The following is an 18,708-nucleotide window of genomic DNA, read 5'->3' as shown; positions in this document are numbered from 1 at the left end:
TCCTGGTGTTTCTTGGGTTGCAGTTAAAGATTCTTCAGCCCTGGGAGTTTACAAAAGCTTTGTCACCTTCAACGTGCAGACAAAGGCTTCGATGAATGAAGTCAAAGCTCTCCAACCACCCTGAAAGAAGAACACAAATATGAGGGGCACGTGGTCTCTGTCCCACTTTACAGGACTAGGACCGACCTGTTCAGGCAATAGGGAGAGATGACGGACTCCCTCCTTTGGATTTGGCGCCCCCTTTCAGCAGTGGGCCCATTTTAAATTATCTAAAACTTATATATTTGATTCTTGTGTTTTTTGTTTTTTAATTTTTGTTTTATATCGTGACAGTCGTCGGTATCTCAAGGCTGTATCCAAGAGCGAGTGGTGCTTCAACTGTATCTCATTTCAAGGTGGTGAATATCCCCAACTCTTCGTACCTCCACATCCATCCCTTTTAAGCTGTAGGGATCCCATGATAGCACTTCAACTGCCCTTCTACAATTTCAGCGCAAATCACCATCCTTCCCAGCCCACGACCAACCACCCTTCCTCTTCCCTGCCAGCTCAGTAATCAACCCTACTCCACCTCTAATCCTTTAAATGCAAGCATTCCCCACCACATGCTGTTGCTTCCTTGGCATCCCAACCGCCAATCCTTCTGCTTCCAGCCAATTCCATGCTTCCTTCTATTTCCAGCCCCTAATTGTAGCACCACTACCCTTAACCCAACCGTATTTTGAGTTTATGTTGTTTCTTTTGTTATTCTAGTTCCGTGTGTTTTGGTTGTAATTCCTATTTGATTCAATAATAAATTTACATATCCTGTTGTTATTTGGTTAACTTTGGTATCAATGATACACTAAGTTGCTGGCATCTGTTAGTCACTACCATGCAATCAAAGGTAGTGGGGTTTTAATTATTGAAGGATACTTAATGGTGAGAATTTATAGAAGGTTTGGTTCACTATCGAGATGGATCATATTAATAGTTCTACAAATCAAATGGTTGCCTGTTCTATCAAAATAATTTGTGTATTTTTAAGAGTTCACTCAGGAATAACATTTTACAGGAGTGTTATAATGGAGGAATGAAATGACATTTTGGTAGGGATATATCTCTCTCCTCATTGAAGGAAAATTTTATTGAATTAGTTGATACGAGATGTGGAGAGAGATATAAAACAATGCATGGTATGTCATTCGGTTTAGATCCAAGAGAAAAAATATGAGCCTTTATGCTTCACTATTGTTCTACAGCTTCTTTGGGTAGACGTGAGCATGAACTTTATTGTGGGTTTGCCCCGAATTAAACAAAGTAAAAACTCTGTTATAGTAGCGGTAGTTCACATTTTTAAGAGAATACATTTTATACCCTGCTAAAAGATAATAGATATTTCACACATTACAAACTTAAATTTCAAAGAGATAGTTTGCTAATATGATGTGCCTAGACTCTTCACTTAAGATAGGGATGCGATATTTTGTAGTCATTTTTGGAGAACTCCTTGTAGGAAATTTGACACAAAGCTTCGGTTCAAATCAAAAGTTTGTTGAAAGATGAATGGATAGACCAAGGCGGTGAATCACAGTTTAGGTAATCTACTAAGCTGTTTCATGGGTAGGAATATCAAATAGTGAGACTTGGTCATTTCCCAGGCCAAGTTTGCTTATGTTTGTTTCATCATCAGTCCATAGGTCACTGTCCTTTTGAGATTGTATATATACGGAAGTCTCTCATATCCTTGGAGCTAGTATCGATGCTCTATGCTACCGAGGTTAGCCTTGATTCTAAGGATAAAGTCGGAGAGATTTATACCATGCATGAATGGGTGAGGTAAGAAATTTCCAAGGAGAACATCGAGTACTAGAATTAGATTGACCCGTTCATAAAATCCCAGGTTTTTAAGGAAAGAGATGCAGCATAATTTTTGTTTATGATCAATAGGTTTCTCATAAGCTCTTTTGGGAAGCTTAAACCAAGAGCTTGTGATCCATTTATGATTGCCTAGAAAATTAATGATAATGCATGTGAGATTGATCAGCCAGGAGACTAACATCTCTGCTAGTTTGAATGTTGCAAATCTATCGCCATAATATGAGGATCATTATGCTTTTGGCGAAGACGATTAGCCTTCTCTTACTCGTGGAGAATGATGCAGGGCGTCTTGCTTCCGCTTCTCCTAGGTGAACTTGAGACAACACCAGCCAGGGTTGAACCTGTTCAAACTATTCCCAACCCCTATGGGCCGGCCTGTCTCTGTAGGTGTCTTATTTTCCTTTTTTAGGCTATTATTTAGGGTTATTTTGCTGTAGGTCATTTAAATATGTTGTAAATTATGTTTAGACACTCTTTGGTTTTGGTTTATGCATTAGAGATTGTTTTCTCTATTTTGCTCTTGTCGAAGTGCTGTATTCTTGATCTCTTTTTGGTGGCGTGATTTTAACATGATTGCCTCTAGGTGGTGAAGATCGACTGAATTGCTCTACATTTCCAACCCCTACTGTTGACCTGATGTTTTTTTATTCCATACTACTGTCCGGCCCTTAGTTGCACCAGGTTTTCAGCTACCACCACAGTTTTCACAATTGTTTCTCATTCTACAGTTCCCTCAGCCCATCTCTTGATCTCCCCACCCCCTCTAGGAACCCAATCGTCTCTCATTCTACAACTCCCTCAGCCAATCCCTTGATCTTCCCACACCTACTAGGAACTTATATCGGTGTCAGTTATCTTGAGTAATATTTATTTTGCAACATAAGATGTTATGAAGTAAATAATGTTTAATTTAACAGAAGCCCAATTTACCTTCCCCCTCTCTTGGGCACACACGTATACGCGATGTGCTAGACAGGCTTAATATCTGGTGCAGTGTAAAAGAATAACTGTACAAGTGGTTATTTTGGGTGTACATTGGATTACGATTTAGCTCTGGACCGACTAAATGCTGCTTTATGATGTGATTTGCAGGTATAAAGGCAAGGAGTTGTGAGCTTAGTGAAAGAATAGTGATATGCATGTTTAGCGGAGCACTTATGTTGCATGACACAAACCTTCAAAAGAAGATATGGTTGATATTGGGAGTTAAGGTGGACGTATGTGAGGCAATGAGCAGGATGTGACTACTGGGATGTTGAGGAGGGAGTGCAGGTTGGGACAACATGAACATTGAAATTACAATTACTGGTGGTGTTGTGGAAGATTGAATATTAAGGGTAGTGAGTGTGCACATTGAGAAGCCAAGCCATGAGGGTAGGCCCTAGCAAATACAACTAAGCATTTTGTTTGTTCAACCATCTTTAATGCCTCCAAATATCTTTGTTGAGAGGGAACTTGTAGGTGATGAATGTGTTATGGGTGTTGTCAATGATGGGAACCATTGATAAATTTGAATGGATACCGGTAACTGCAATGTTTTTAGAAGCATGCTTCATGAGCAAAGTGAAGCGAAACACGTGACACTCACTTTGCTTGGCTGAGGCCTCTTCGAAGTCTAAAGTTAATTGCATGTTTTTTTGTAATTTTTAAGTTTTTAATTATTACAACATACTATTAAAAACTATTCAAAATTTTAATTTGCAGGCTTACCTTCAATATTTGCCTTCAAGTTATGTTTTGTACCACATTTTTTTCTATTTTATATCATTTTTTATGTCATATTTAATATTTTTTAATTGTTAATGAATGCATTTATACCTTACGAGTTTCGTATATATTCTTTGCGATTTGGTTAATAAATGTGTTGTTTCGCTGTGCGCTTTGTGTTTTAAAAGCAAAAAATAATGTCTTGTGCCTCGCATTGTGCTCTGGGCTTTGATAATATTGGTTAAGAGTGGAGGGCAGCTTGGACAAGATAACATCTGTGATTTGGAGAAGAGCACTAACAATGATGATTTGTAACATTCATCTCCAATGATTTGGTATTGAAAAATCAATTGACAACAAGCAAGGAAACATAACGATGAATGTGGTTGAATTTATTTATTTTCGATATTTTGATTTTTCAAAGAAGAGATTCAAAGTTGAAGGAGAACTAGTTAGAGTAGTTGACACCAGAGTTAACCCAAACCACGACACAAGACACAAATTTATCAATAACTTGAAAGGTCGGTTACAACGATGACTCAAAGAAACGAAAGATACCATATAAATCAAAACTTAAAATAAAACTTTAAAAACAAAGACTCAACAAATAAAGACACGACAAGCTCGACGAGGAGGGAGACCGGAGAGGTAGTGCTGGAGCAGCTGCTGCGGTGAAGGCCAGAGCGATGTCAGACGAGAGTGGACAGCAAGTCAGTGCTTGTCGAGGCGTCGTACGACAGCTGGAAGGAGCGGAAATCGGCGTTGAGGGTGGAATCCGTAGGTGTCGATGATGGCGGTCGAAGCCAAGGAAGGAAGGCGAGAATTGCGGCCGAAGTCGAGGAGCTGAGGCATGACAGGCTTCCAAAGCTGAGGAGCAGAGGCATGGTGCTGAAGGTAGGTCTGATGATGGCTGCGTCCGGTTGGAAGGGAGGCAACATTGATCTGACGCTAGAGAGAGGGTTGCAGCTTGTTGTGAAGGAGGCGGTAGGACGACTACAGGCTGTAAGTGGGGGTGCTGCAGTGTAGGGAGGTACTAGGAGAACCTGAGGGAGGCTGCAACTTGCTGTGGGAGAGGCGTTAGAGGAGCTGTGGGCTGGCGATGGGGGTGCTACAGGGCAGGGAGGCATTGAGAGGCCTTGTGGGGAAGCCTCCCGTGGAAGAGGCGATAGGGATTTTGGTGGCTTGCAAGGGTGTTGCATGGGGCTGTCGGCGGCCTGAGGGAGAACTAGGGAGGGCGACAAACTGCAGGTAGGCTGCAGGAGGAGGGCCGACAATCTGGAAGGGAAGTGGAGGCAGGGAAGCTGCCGGCTGGATTGCTGGTTTGAATTGAATGTCGACAAGCTGTAAACGGTGTGGAGTGGTCGGAATGATGAGGATAAATACCACCTCAGATGGGGTTACAGTTGGGGCACCTTCGTTGTCATCGGATACAAATACTCAGATAAAACTGAAATCGAGTTCAAAATCAAGGCCCTTACCCTAGACACAAGAACTCCTATTTATGAAAAACTTGACTTAATTTTTGGAAACATTAAAATGGGAAAGAAATAATATCAGATAGCAAAATTTAGGGTGGACCTTTAAAATAAGGAAGCAATATGTTGGCACATTACATTGCTTGCTTGTGAAGCTCGAGAAGCTTCACTAGCTTGTACAAATGCACATATTGCACAGTTTCATTGCATCGCGTTTTAGTGTTATGCACTTAACTTTTGCACAAAATGAAAACAGTGTTCCAAATTTTATGACTAAGATAAACATCTTTCATAATAACTTAGGCATAAACATTTGTTTCTCACCATTTTAATAGGAGTAAAGTGTCAAAATATTCTCCGACTATTTATATGGGGTTGTTTTACTCCCAGAGTTTATAGAAGTGCCAAAATAGTCCCAGACTTTTAAATTTAAGCTGAAATAGTCTCTATGGAGAACTATTAAAGATCAATTTTTAAATAATCGGTGGCTATTTGGGCACTTCTATGAACTTTGAGACTAAAACTGACACATGTAAATAGTAGGGGAATATTTTGGCACCTTATTCATTTTAATAGTCATGAAGTTGTTTCTCTTTAGTTTTTAATTCTCTCATGGTGGAACTAGTCTTTTTATTATATGTCTCTTGATGGTTCTTATTGTTTGTTCTAATATTTTCTTGCTCATAATGTTCTTCTCAAGAATGCTTTTCAATGCCTTATCTTAATAGTTCATCTTGTATCTTGCTTCTCTACCTCTTGATCTCCCGCTAGTCACTCAATATCAAAATTATTTTACTTTTTTTTGCTTTCAAATAACTTATAATTACTATTATTCAATTTAGAATTATATTTGTTGAAAATTCTTAAATAATGTGATTTATTTCTGGTTAATTTAAGGAATATTACATGCACATAATATTTGTAAATAAGATATAGAAGTCATGAATGCTTTAGTTATTAGAAGGGTAATTTTTCTTTGTGCTTCGCTCATTAAAATAAAAGAAACTCTAGCACATCAAATTATGTTTAGCGCTTTTCTGTATGAGAGAAGACCAGAGTCTATCAATTTAGATAATTGACCTAGAAGTCCTAAATGACAAGTAAGAACAAAACATATAAAAAAATATAAAATATTTTGATACAAGTAAGACTCAATACTAAATTATTATATTGCTCACATTACTAGTACTTAATATCATGGCTATCCCCAGATGCACAAAAGAGAGCACGATTCAGCTGAACATCAAAGAAGATTAATTTGAAAGTTAGAGCATTTTGATTTTAGTAGCAGAAGCAAATTTTTAAATATCCTAATCTCTCCAAGTATGATGCATTTGGACCAAATTCAAATAGCATTCTTTTTTGTGACAAAAATAAAGCGGAAGTGATCTCAGTTACATATTCTTTAAGATTTTTTGCTTCTGTTGATTTCTATCTTAATAAAAAAGTATTGCATAATTTAATTGAAATTTTGTACTCTTGGAACATACTTATCAAACTAAGTTGATAATTTCTTTGATAGATTGGAGAGAAAGGCCCATGGATGTGGTTGGCCATTTCTGGTTTTCTAACCCTGCAGAGAAGGCTTGGAGTTCACCATTTGAAAAATTAAGTAAATCACTCCAGGTATGTTTCTGGTTATCGAGCAAAAGTAAGCATATCTGAGTTTGCGATGTAACATATTGAATGGATGTTTTATTCAGAACCTGCTTTCGTTTTCTCTGAGTGGTCATGATAGAAATACCATCAAATCCATTTCTATTTTGTTACCTATTGCCAGTTTATTATCCAATACTTAGAAGCAATTTATAGGCTTTTATCAGGTAAATTTGTATTTGAATATTATATTTTTAACAAGTAGTAGATGATTCCTTGTACTTTTTGTGATGGCATCCAGGATCAGTCTTGAAAGTAATTATTGTCACAGATTCAATCAAAGTGGACATTGACACGCTTTACCATGCTAACAAGCAAATTAAGAATTATTTTTCAGTTATTTTCTTTGAATTTTTGCTGGATCTTTTATTGTATATGACACGTAGCTTCTCATCCAACTCTGCGCCAACAATTAATGAATCTCAATTTCATTTTGTGGTGAAATAATTTAGTAAGTTAAAGAGTTCAGTAAGTAGAAGCATCAAGGAAAAAATTAATGGTATGATATCTAGATTAATGTCACATTCAGCTGGCCAAAGTTGTAATCGTATCAATTTCTATTGAAAATAGGACGTGCCATGGAAAGCATTTTTCAAAAGTCAGGCAGTATGGGCAATGATGTATGCTCATTTTTGTGGAAGTTGGGGACACTATACCTGCTTATCCTGGCTTCCTACATATTTTAGGTAAGCCAGATCATATCATTTCTTTGTTCATTTTCAATCTCTTTAATTTCCTAAAAAAGTTTGGTTTGTGCACAACATCGATCACTAGCTGTAATTTACTGATCATTTTCTTTTTTTTCTTGGGAAGTAATTCTGATTGTTCCTTAAAATCTTGAAACATGCTTTTTTTCTTTCTAGTTTTAATTTTCCGGGAGTTTATATACTTTGTTAAAGGTAAACATTTTTCATTTATTATGGCTGTAGTTTTCAATACTTGCCATTTTAAGTAACCAAATTTCTACTCGAGGACATTTTCTTGGTATTCTGGAAGTTTCCAGCTATGCTTATGGCTTTCATTTATGTTCTGAAGCAAAACCTTTGTAGCCTTTAACTTTGACTGTTTAATCTTTAATGAATTTTGTTGTGTAATGGATTCTATTCTTTTGTTATTTTGAACTGACGAATGAAAGCTTGGACTGAAGTCCTTCGGTCCAAGCAAGCGGATGCTTGGCCTGCTTACACGTGATTGTCCCACATCCACTCCTGAAACGAGAGCCACTCACATTAGTCTTCCAGGGTTGTTGGAGCTTTGACTTTATTCGACAAAGTTTTTGTCTTCTTATAGTATGTTATCAAATCGACCCAGTTGAATATAGTTGAAAGGGATTAATCTTTTGGTAAGTTAATCTTGTAGGCGATGTCATTCTAAAGCATATCTTAATAGAATAGGTATTCGGCTTCTTTTGACACAACAAAAACTAGAACTGCATGTGGTTGAATATCCGCATGAATCAAACTTTGAGTCATTAAATCTCTAATTGACTTCTTCCACTCCTCATACTCATCTTATTGTATCTAATAGACATGTATGTAAGGAGGATTCAACTATAGGATAAAATCTATGGCAGACTAAACAACTCTCAATAGCAACCATAAGGGAGATGCCTTTATTTTTTCTCTATAAGGAGTTGGATCTCGTTGAAGGATGTTTTTCCCGCAAAGCTTCTAAGGAGATTTGCAACACTCCGAGTCACCCCTCCTGTTTGACCATTTTTGGTGGGACATTATTGAATTGAGTTTAATACCCAAATTACTCTTTATAGTCCTCCAGAAGTTGTTCAAAGCTTATCATCTCTGATATGTTGGACTTTCCTCAGTAGGAGCTACTTAGGAGGTGTGTTATATATTTGACAATTCTGAAATTCTATTATATGATGTTTCCCTTTGTTTGGTGCCGAGTCCTCAAATTTATGGCCCATTTGAACGTTCAATGTCAGTGCTACTGATGTTCCTCTCAATACCTGCAAAAAAGGTGGTTTGAGGCACCACAATCTCATGTTCTGCATGAACGCCCATTACCTCAGACTCAATATCTTCTAGAATAACCTTTGCTAATCTAGCTAGAGTCTCTCTTGTGGGCTCATCTTGAATCACTAACATCTCTTGCTTGTCGGCTTGTAGTTGAGGCTCAGCTCTGACATCTGCATGTCGCTATCTATTTCTTCAACTATTCTCTGCTCAGTGAAAGAGATTATTCTCATGGTCGTGCAATTTGATTCAATATGCCCAAATTCGTGACACTTGAAATACTTTCTTAGCTTGGACAACTTTAGGAATATTGGTTAGCTCCATCTGTTCTCCATTTTGAATTAGTTTCTTCTCAAGCGTGGTCGGCTTGAATGTTCGAGTTGGTGTATTCTTGCTGCTTCATCCTGGGATAGAACTATGTCTATAAGATATGGTAATCACCCGATGATGTTGTCTCGAGAACATTTCATGTTTGTAATGAACTGGTAGGTACTTGTGCTACACTGCCTTCATTTTCTAGTAAGCAGTGGTCTTGTCTTGACCTTCTTTATTTCTTTTCCTCTGCAGATTCTCCCACCAAAACACGACGTTTTTCTTCAGCTTGATGGTTGCAAGTTTCACTCTTCTCTCATCTCTTACCTTTTTATATTCAAAGATCATCTCGATGATTTGTATGAACTCAAGAAAGTCATTCAGATTCATTCTTTCCTCGAAATCCAATATATTTATATGCACTCCTAAGCCTTGTATCATCCAATAGACACTTTCTATCTCGGCCTCCACTGATTTTGAATCTCGAAGTGTCATGGTTGATTTCCTCTTCATTGAAATCATACCTACAGAAATGATTCAGATTGGATCTCACTATCACAGTCGACAGTGTCCTCGCCCTTTGTCCTATCCTCAATTTCATCAAACCATTGTAACACTCAGCGGAGTTATCGCTACATCTCTTTCATTATAAACTCTTGATCTAAATTCGATACTTGTCTCTTCGGTGGCATGAGTAGGGTTTGGATGCTGGTAGGTGGGTGTATGGGTGTGCTGTCAGGTGGGAAAGAAAAATTTTTGGTTAGAAGGGAGGTGAGGTAACCCTAGAATAGGACTAGGGTTATGTTATGTCTGATATCAAATGATACTGGAGTTAACCCAAATAATAATTGGAAATCAAATTTTATTATTGAAAGCAAATGTGAGAGTGCAACCAATGTAATACCCGATTTTGTGAAAACATGTAAAATTTTAGCAATTTTAAAGTATATGCTAAATTTAGCATTTTTCAAAAATTGACTAAATTAATTTTATAAATTATTCATCTTAGTCAATAAATTAGATATATAGCATCATGCCTGAATTTTAAACGTATGGGAACATATAAAATTATGAAATAAAAGTTTAATTAAACTTAAATAAACCCTTCATTAATCCCTAATTCTTGTCACTGTTCTCTAGCAGACTCCCTCTCCCACATTAAACCGTGTATGCAATAGATGGATAGGATTGAACGACTCAGATTTTTTATAATCCACGTTAAATGCCAAACTTCGCTTCATTTCTACCCCTCCCACTTGATTTTCACTTGTCTGAAGGGTCTTGCGACCGATATTGTAGCTGGGCGGGGCAAGTGGTTGGGCATGAAGCCGCAACTCTTAGTTCGGAGCTCTAAGAGAAGGACAGTGAGTATAAATCTCTCTTTAATGATATTTAGGACATTTTTTTTCCTTCCCTACGTTTTTGTTTTGATATTTACCATGAATTATGGTATTGAATGTGTCCCCTATTGCTGTAGCTTTGTGAGAACAAACACGAAACTGTGGAACCAAGGGCTACGCTCTTTTGTGGATCCATTTCATGAGTTGCAGGGAAGGGTTGAGGGGAAAGGTAGAAGACGAAAGAGGAATGGGAAGCATCAAAGCCCATTTGAGGTAAGAAAATTATATCTATTGTTAAATCATGATAAAAGCCAAGAATTAATGAAAATCCTCGAGGTTGACAAATTTTAGCTTGTTTACACTAGGCGTCGAGCTTGAAGCGAGCTTGCAAAAACTCATTGTAGGGTTATTTCGTCAATTCAGGTAAAATAATTATGTGCTAAATTAAGAATAATATCTTTCTCTAGAATTTTGATATGAATTCTTGTGATGTATGAACACATTTAGAATTCCCTCATAATGTTGAATATCTGCAATCGTACATAAATTTCTGTTTAAATTATCAATTTTCCTATTTATTGACACGATGAGCATATTTATGAAATTTTCACTTGCAAGCATTAATATCATATTGATTACGCACATGATTATGATTTGCCTATGATTGCTCATTACAGGAATTAGGATTACTACAATTACTGGAACGTCCTAACCGTTGTGTGACACCTCAAATAATACATGAAAGAGCGAGAGAGGAAGCGAGGAGCCAGGTAACCGTAGAGAGGGAGATGAAGTGAGAAGGTCGGGAAGCTTAAGAGATGAGGTTCACCCTATAAATTGTCGAACGACTTACCAATAGAGCTGAATGTCTTATCTATAGGAAGGAAGACAAGAGGAGAGGAAGAAACTGAGTGACAGGAGAGCAGATAGGAAAGAGGGGTTTGCGGTACAGAGGGAAGCCAGATCTAGGTGTTACGACAGGGGAAGAGAGAAGGGCAAGAGGTTGGGGGAAGATAAGTATCTCTCCAGGATCGAGTTACAACCGGATCACCCTCGAACCTTTGAAGAAATCACCACCCTGAGCGAGTTACACTTGGAGCTTCTTCTCGCCTTCGGATATATCCCTAAAAGGTAAAACAACCGCGACGACGAGCTGGACAAAAATCTGAACTCTAAAGGACCAAAAACTAAACCCTAGGATAGCAAACACCTATATAAATAGAAGATGGATGGGCAGAAACAAAAACAAGAAGGGGCGGAATAATTCCTGCCCAATGAAAAATGGGAGGAGGTGGTTTGTCCAGGGATGAGCCTTCTCCGGTTGGGGCTGGTTCAGCCCAAGCCCCCACGTCACAATGTTATTAATAAGATAATCAATTGTGCATTGGAAAAATATGTGCACGTTTAATATACAAATTGAGACGCAAAGAATTCAATTTAACGCACGAAGAGTTAGAATTTGTCATTCAAACCTAGACTAGTTTATATATCAGTTACACAGTATCAGTTTCCTTTATCTCAGGAAAATAAATTTTCTAACTCGCTTTAAAATTGATATCTTTTTAATTATGAAATGCAATTTAATAAAGAAAGGAGTTATTTATGACACTAAACTTGGCAATTAACATTAGAAGTTTTAAACTTCTAATGAAAATACTAGACTGCAGTAAATTCTAGTTTTGGTGCAATGAGTTCAAGCAGAAGTGTAGCACTTATTTGGAATTGTGTCAACAATCTATAGGGATGAAAAATTCCTTTGTTTTTCTTTCTTTTACATTATTTTTAATTTGTTTCCTACACGCCCTGCCGCGCTCGTTACACACACAAATATATACATGTTAAGTTGCCTTTAGTGCATTTTGGAGCTTTCAAATTTGAGTCAAGGAAATAGCTCTTTTTTGCAAATGCAAGATAAGTTTGGGTATATGAATGCTTTGCCAGACCACACATTAGTTGGAGCTCCATTTAATAAAAATGCCCTTCAAGCATGGCTTTCAGTTTCACCAATATTCAATGGAAATATGAACTTATCTTAATTTCACGATCTGACCTGGGGCTTGGAGTTAACTAAGATGGGAACTAGCGGTCTGATGGTGAAAATCAATTTGCTGCTATTCTAATTCTATCACTAATAATTTAATATTCAAATAATACATGAAAGAGTCATTATAGAAAGCAATCAAAATTAATAAGTAGAAATTTATATCTTTCGGTTGTTGTTCTTGCTTCTTGTATACATTTACTCCTCTTCTATTGATCTTATTCAAAAGTTTAAAACCTAAATATAATATTAAAACAACATAATGACTTATCTAAATATAATCCAGGAGTTACAACAATCCACGAAAAAGAATTTATTATGCATGCGGGTTTATAAGAAACTTTATAATATGCTTGTCTTTCATATTTTTATAAGTAATCTGATTTATGGTAATGAATGATTTAATAATTTTTTAAAATGAAATACTTAATCTTTAATAAGCATTTACTTTATACTTTACATACACTTCTGTCTCTTTGAGTATCACCGTCAACAAACCTAACACACTCGTAGTCAATATTGCCCTGTCGGCTTATGTCGGTATAACAGTTAGCGATCTACATATTGCAATTGTCTGGGGTAGAAAGACCCTACTTGCCCTTGACCGATATGATCTCGTCGGCTCAACAGTTAACAATGTAAACATTACAATTGACTTGTGAGGTAAGCTCTGGTCTACTCTTCCTTAGCCCGCATTAACTTGTCGGCACAACGATTACTGAACTATCACAATCATCTGAGGTGGTAGAAAAACTCTATGTGGGCGCGTACAATGACATCCCCTACTTGTACTATTAGGGGGTGAACTTCTCTAACCATGCATATTCAAGTATTCATATATAAATTATTTTATTGTTCATGCATATATGATTCTGAGATATCTTTATTTAGCATACAAATTTACTCTTACTTTACTGCACAACTATCATCATGCATCTCTCATATCATTCATAAATTTATCTCATGCATATCTCTTACCCATATCATTCATATCATTTTTTATTATAACTATCATGCGTATTTTTCTTATTATGTCTATCTTGCATATCATATCTATCATACATATCATACCTCATATACATATCTTTTATGCATATCTTTTATATCTATCAATATGAAAAATCTACTATAATCAAAATCTCACCGAACTGCAACATACATGCAATCAACATGCATTTTGAAATAAAGAAGATTGCTGAAATTTAGAAATATAATTACTCTCTACAATTACCACGAGAGTAATTAGCTGACCATTGGATAACATTTCTGTTGATTTATATAATCTAACAAACAAAATTGAACTTCAAGATTCAACTAATTTATGTCAATCAAATTATTATTCTTAAATTAGCATATGAATTATTTTCCTCGATTTATGGAGTCGTCTTACAATGATCTTCTACACGTTTTCCCCTAACTTGTCGCCTCAGCTAAACAACCTGAAATCTTAAACGAGTTAGTTCATAAAGTGATTGAACTCAAAATATAATTAATTTGCTAAAACATACCTTAAACAGATCTCTCGACAACCAACCATTCTCCGAAGTTTTTCTATCTTCTTCTCTCTTCTTCTTGACTTTGCTTACTTCCTCTTAACCTTCTTGAATTCGTGTCGAAAGCCCTTATGGAGACCCACAAACCAACTTCGTCGCTTTCGAAGCAACTTCGTCTCCGCTATGTCGACTTAAAATGGAAAACAAATGCCATCGAGAGAAATATATCGAGTGGGAAACGTATTGAGAGATTAGGGAGAGTTAATTAATGTTTAATTAATTTAATTAGTTTTATTAACTAATAACTTCTAATTTTTATAACTTTGAATTCATTCCAAATTTATATATAGTATTATATATTGGATGGATCAATTTTTCGTGTATGATTTTATAAAATTAACTCGGTTAAAATCTGAGGGGTTCGAAATTTTTATTCAGATTTCTCAAAATGGGTTATTAGAATTTGCATGCAAGGGGCATACACAATAGTGTTTACAAGATCTCCAATTTTTCAATTATCTTTTAAGTGCTATTTCTAGGTCATATTGAATTTGAATTCCGGTTGGGATTTAGATTTAGATTGCTTATTTGCTGGAGGATTATTAGGAAATGCAGAAGATTTGACTTTTAAATTTAAATTTAGATTTTTTTATAAGGTAAGGGTTTTGTTGAGATTTTAGGAGTGAATATGTGGAAATTTGGATGAGTTGGAGGAGAAATGTAATAACCGGTTTTAAGAATCCAACTAAAAATTTTAGCTACTTAAAATGTACCCTAAATTTTGCATCCTTTAGATTTCAACCAAATTAATTTATAAAATTATATGAATGAAAGATCTAAACATTGGAAGTTATAAGTTTAATTAATCCTAATTTTTCTTTGCTCTTACCCGACTTCCACATGATATTTAGCATTGGTTTCGGTTGAAGGGTTGGTGTCCTTTCTAGATCCTTTAACTTCCTTCCCTCTCCAGTTTCTCCTCCCGCAAGCTCCTTCACGACCTTGCACAGTGGCAAAGTCACGATCTGAAATAGGTGAATGATTAGCCGAGAGCTGCAGCTTTGTGTTCGGACTTCGAGGATGAAATCGGTGAGTATGAAACCCTCATTCACGCTATTTGAGACATTCATTTATTTTCTCACTTTTTCATTTCAACATTTGTCATGAATCATGCATGCTTTTCAATTTCGGTCGCCGTAGTCGAAAGTAACAAAATATATTTGTGAACTTCCGTAAGAGTTTTTAGAGAGAAATCAACGAACATGGAGAGGAATAAGGTGATAGGAGAAAGAGAAGAAGATTTGACAGTATTGGAGTAGGTCAGGTTGTCATGAATTAGGTTGTCATGAATGTTTTTTAAGGTACATTTAGACTAATGTTATATTCCGGGTTAAATTAGTTATAAATTTTAGGTTGTTTTCTAGAGGTAGCGAGCTCGAGGCGAGCGTGTAGAAACCAGTAGTCCCGCGTCTCCGTCAATTTCAGGTAAAAATAATTCTATGCTAACTTAAGAAGAATAATTTGATTAATAGAAATTGCTTGAATCTTAATGTTTAATTTTTATTTTATAGGTTATGGATATTTAAATAAAGATTATCACAACGTCGAGCTAGTCATGGAAGTTTAAGAATCTAACATTGTAACCGAAGTGAGTAATTATGTTTTTAAATTTTCTATAATTTTCTTTATTTCAAAATGTATGTTGATAACATGTATCTTTTAGTTTAGTTTTATTCATTTCACAATATATTCTTAATATTATTAGATAGAAAAGATATGCATAACAGAAAAGATATAAAATATATGCATGAGATTCGTCATATGTATGATAAACATGATATGCATGATAGACATGATAGAAAATGTATGCATGATATAAACAATATGCATGAGATAAGTGATATGTATGATGAATGATTGCATTGTTGTGTAAGTATACATCTTAGTAGATGAATGAGTATGTCTCAGAAGAATGTATGTTTTGAATAGTGAAATAATTTATATTTGAATACTTGTATTTATATGATAAGAGAATGAGTTCACCTTCTAATGATATAAATAGTGGATTTCAGTGTAACTGCACACATTTTACTACCCAATTGCGATGTTTAGATCACTAATTGTTGTGCCGACAGAAGAATATCTATCAGAAGCCAGTAGATAGAGTTTGACTCCCCAGACAATTGTGATGTTTAGATCGATATTGACTAGGGGCAGGTAAGGGTCTTTTCATCTCAGACAATTATGATGTTTTGATCGCTAATTACTGTGCTGATGAGATAATATTAATCAGATGTGTGTTAGTTTTTTTGGCGGTAAGCCTCATATCGACAAATGTATGTTTAAGGAATATAAAGTAAATGTAAAGTTAAAGTAAATGCGTGTATAAGATTTGAGTATTTTTATTGAGTGAAAGTCATTGATACATAAATTAGTATATTCAAAAATTTCTATAGAAATATAAAATATTAGCATATTTCAAGAATTCTTATAAAGGTATAAAGACCGAAATACATATTGATTTATTTTTTTTGGATTACTGTAGTTTAAAAGTGTGATTACTACTGGTTATCTTTAGTTAACTCATTATGTTATTTAAATATTTTTTTTTAGTTTTAAGCTTTTAAACAAGATGAATAGAAGATGAATATGTATAGTAGGCAAGAACAACAACTAGAAAGGTAAAAACTTCTACTTAATTCAATTACTTTCTTTAATGGGTTTTTTGTGAATTTTTTTAATATTAAATTGCTAGTGATAGAAATATAATAGCAAAAAATTATTTCCACTATCTGTGTCCGTTTTGGTTATTTCCAAGCCTTGGGTCGGGTCATAACAAAATGATATCAAAATAAGAGCTTTAGATTAAATGTCATGAATCTTAATGAAAGAGCCAATAAGATGTTTTAATTAATTTATAATAATGGAATTTAAAATTTTAATCGAGTATAATTAAATTACATTGTTATTATTTCAAATTTATGGATGATCATGAGGAAGAGATTAGAGATGATAATGTAAAATTCGATTTATCTAAGAATGTTAGTGGGTGCTGATGTATTTTTTGATATGATGAATGCTTTGATTAAAAATTCTCAATCTCGAGCTAGTTGCAATGGAGGGGAGCACCAATTGATACGTACTTGAAGCTCTCTCAGGATATGAGACCATCTTTATTTTATGGAGCTGGAGGGCCGGTAAAATCTGAAAATTGGTTATTGAGAGTGGAGAAAATTATTGATAGATTGTCATGTTCACCAGAGAGGAGAGTTCCCTTTGCCACATCTACTTTTGAAGGGGAAGCTGAAAGATGGTGGGAAGGTCAGATGTAGGAGAAGTTTGAAAGCAAAATGAGCCACTTGGTGCAGTGTGGCGAGTTCATGAGATCCTTCAGAGATTGATTGGTACCACTATCAGCCAAGAGATACATGCATGATGAATTCATTAGGTTGGTGTAAAGAGATCGATCAGTTATGCAGTAGGAAGCAGAGTTCACAATGCTATCGAGATATGAATCACAACTTGTTTTAAATGCAGAAGAGAAATGTCATAAATATCTTTCTGAACTGAAAGATTCAATCAGACAACCACTAGTGCCACTTGGGTTTAAAGATTATTCAGTGCTAGTGGAGAGAATTTGGTGGGTGGAGATTGGTTTTCAACAGACTGAGAGGCATAGAGATTTGCACAATTATAAGAGCTTGGAAAAAGTGACACCAATAGTTAATTCAGGCAAATCTTATGGGAAGATGATGTCCTACACTAGTGGAGCTAGTAGCCAGAGCCCTGTGATAGGTGTGAGAAGCAACATTATGGTGAATGTTTATTTGGGTTGAAGGCGTGTTACTTTTACAGTCAACCTGGACATTAGATGAGAAATTGTCTTAATTCTGCTCTAAGATGCACATCAAATGTTAACACAAGAAGGGTCTCAGCCTAGAGAAGTTTTTCAGGAAGGATCTACGTTTAAATGATTAGCAGAGGATAATAGAAGCTGATACTGTGACTCGTAAGGAGAAACCAAGGCTGAACATTCACCCAAGAATTTTCCTTAACTCATCAGGAACTAGAAGAGCATGTTGCCATTGATGCTGATGCATAAAGTTCGATATGTTTTAGTTAACACTTGAAAAGAAAGTTTTTTTAATAACTTTATGTTTCATCTTCATAATATATATATATAGTTGATGAAGAGTCATGAATTTTGATGGCAAAATTTTATAAGGAGATGAGATTGTAATGACGGCTTTTAAGAAACTAGCTAAAAAAAATTTGTGTCTTAAAATGTACCCTAAACTTTACATCTCTCAAATTTTAACCGAATCAATTTATAAAATTCTACCCATTAATACGATCAATTCGATATATAATACTATATATCAAACATGAATAGAATGTCATATAAAAATTGAAAGTTATAAGTTTACTTAATTTAATTAATCCTAATTATTTCATAATCTCTCGTATCTTTGGGTTCCCAACTGATTTCCACGTGATATTAAGTGTTGGTTTCGGTCAAAGGCTAGTCCTTTCCAGATCTGTTGACTTTTTTTTTTCTCCCCTTATCTGTTTCTCCTCCCGCAAGCTCCTACATGAAGTTGCACAGTGGTAGAGTCGTGATTCAAAGCAAACGAACAACCCTCTGAGAGCCATAGCTCTCTGTTCAGACTTTGGAGATGAAATTGATTAGCACGGAGCTCTCATTCATGCTATTTAAGACATTCCTTTTGTTCTTCACGTTTTCGTTTAACGTTTGTGTCGGCAGCTAAAAAGAGTTATGTTTGGGGGTCGCCCGTAAGAAATTGTCGGTCGCCGGAATCGAAATCCCATCGCCCGCTTCGGAAGGACGTT

The 18,708-nt window shown here is 35.7% G+C and overlaps 1 protein-coding gene across 3 annotated transcripts in view; it reads left to right on the top strand.

The window, feature by feature from the left end:
- Positions 1–18,708, top strand: part of LOC110027146 (probable anion transporter 6, chloroplastic) — a 141,725-nt gene that overhangs the window by 87,209 nt on the left and 35,808 nt on the right. For all 3 annotated transcript variants that reach the window (XR_002294305.1, XR_002294304.1, XM_020728457.1), the window contains exons 8-9: positions 6,565–6,668; positions 7,269–7,384. Coding sequence is in view for 1 of the 3 variants with exons in the window: in XM_020728457.1 (XP_020584116.1) it covers positions 6,565–6,668; positions 7,269–7,384 (220 nt within the window). In the remaining 2 variants the exon portion in view is untranslated. The remainder of the gene's footprint in view (positions 1–6,564; positions 6,669–7,268; positions 7,385–18,708) is intronic.

Source organism: Phalaenopsis equestris, unplaced genomic scaffold (assembly GCF_001263595.1).
Source record: "Phalaenopsis equestris unplaced genomic scaffold, ASM126359v1 Scaffold000417, whole genome shotgun sequence".
Classification (NCBI taxonomy): Eukaryota; Viridiplantae; Streptophyta; class Magnoliopsida; order Asparagales; family Orchidaceae; genus Phalaenopsis; species Phalaenopsis equestris.
The sequence above is the reverse complement of the archived record's forward strand: the minus strand, read 5'-3'. Positions and strand labels throughout refer to the sequence as shown.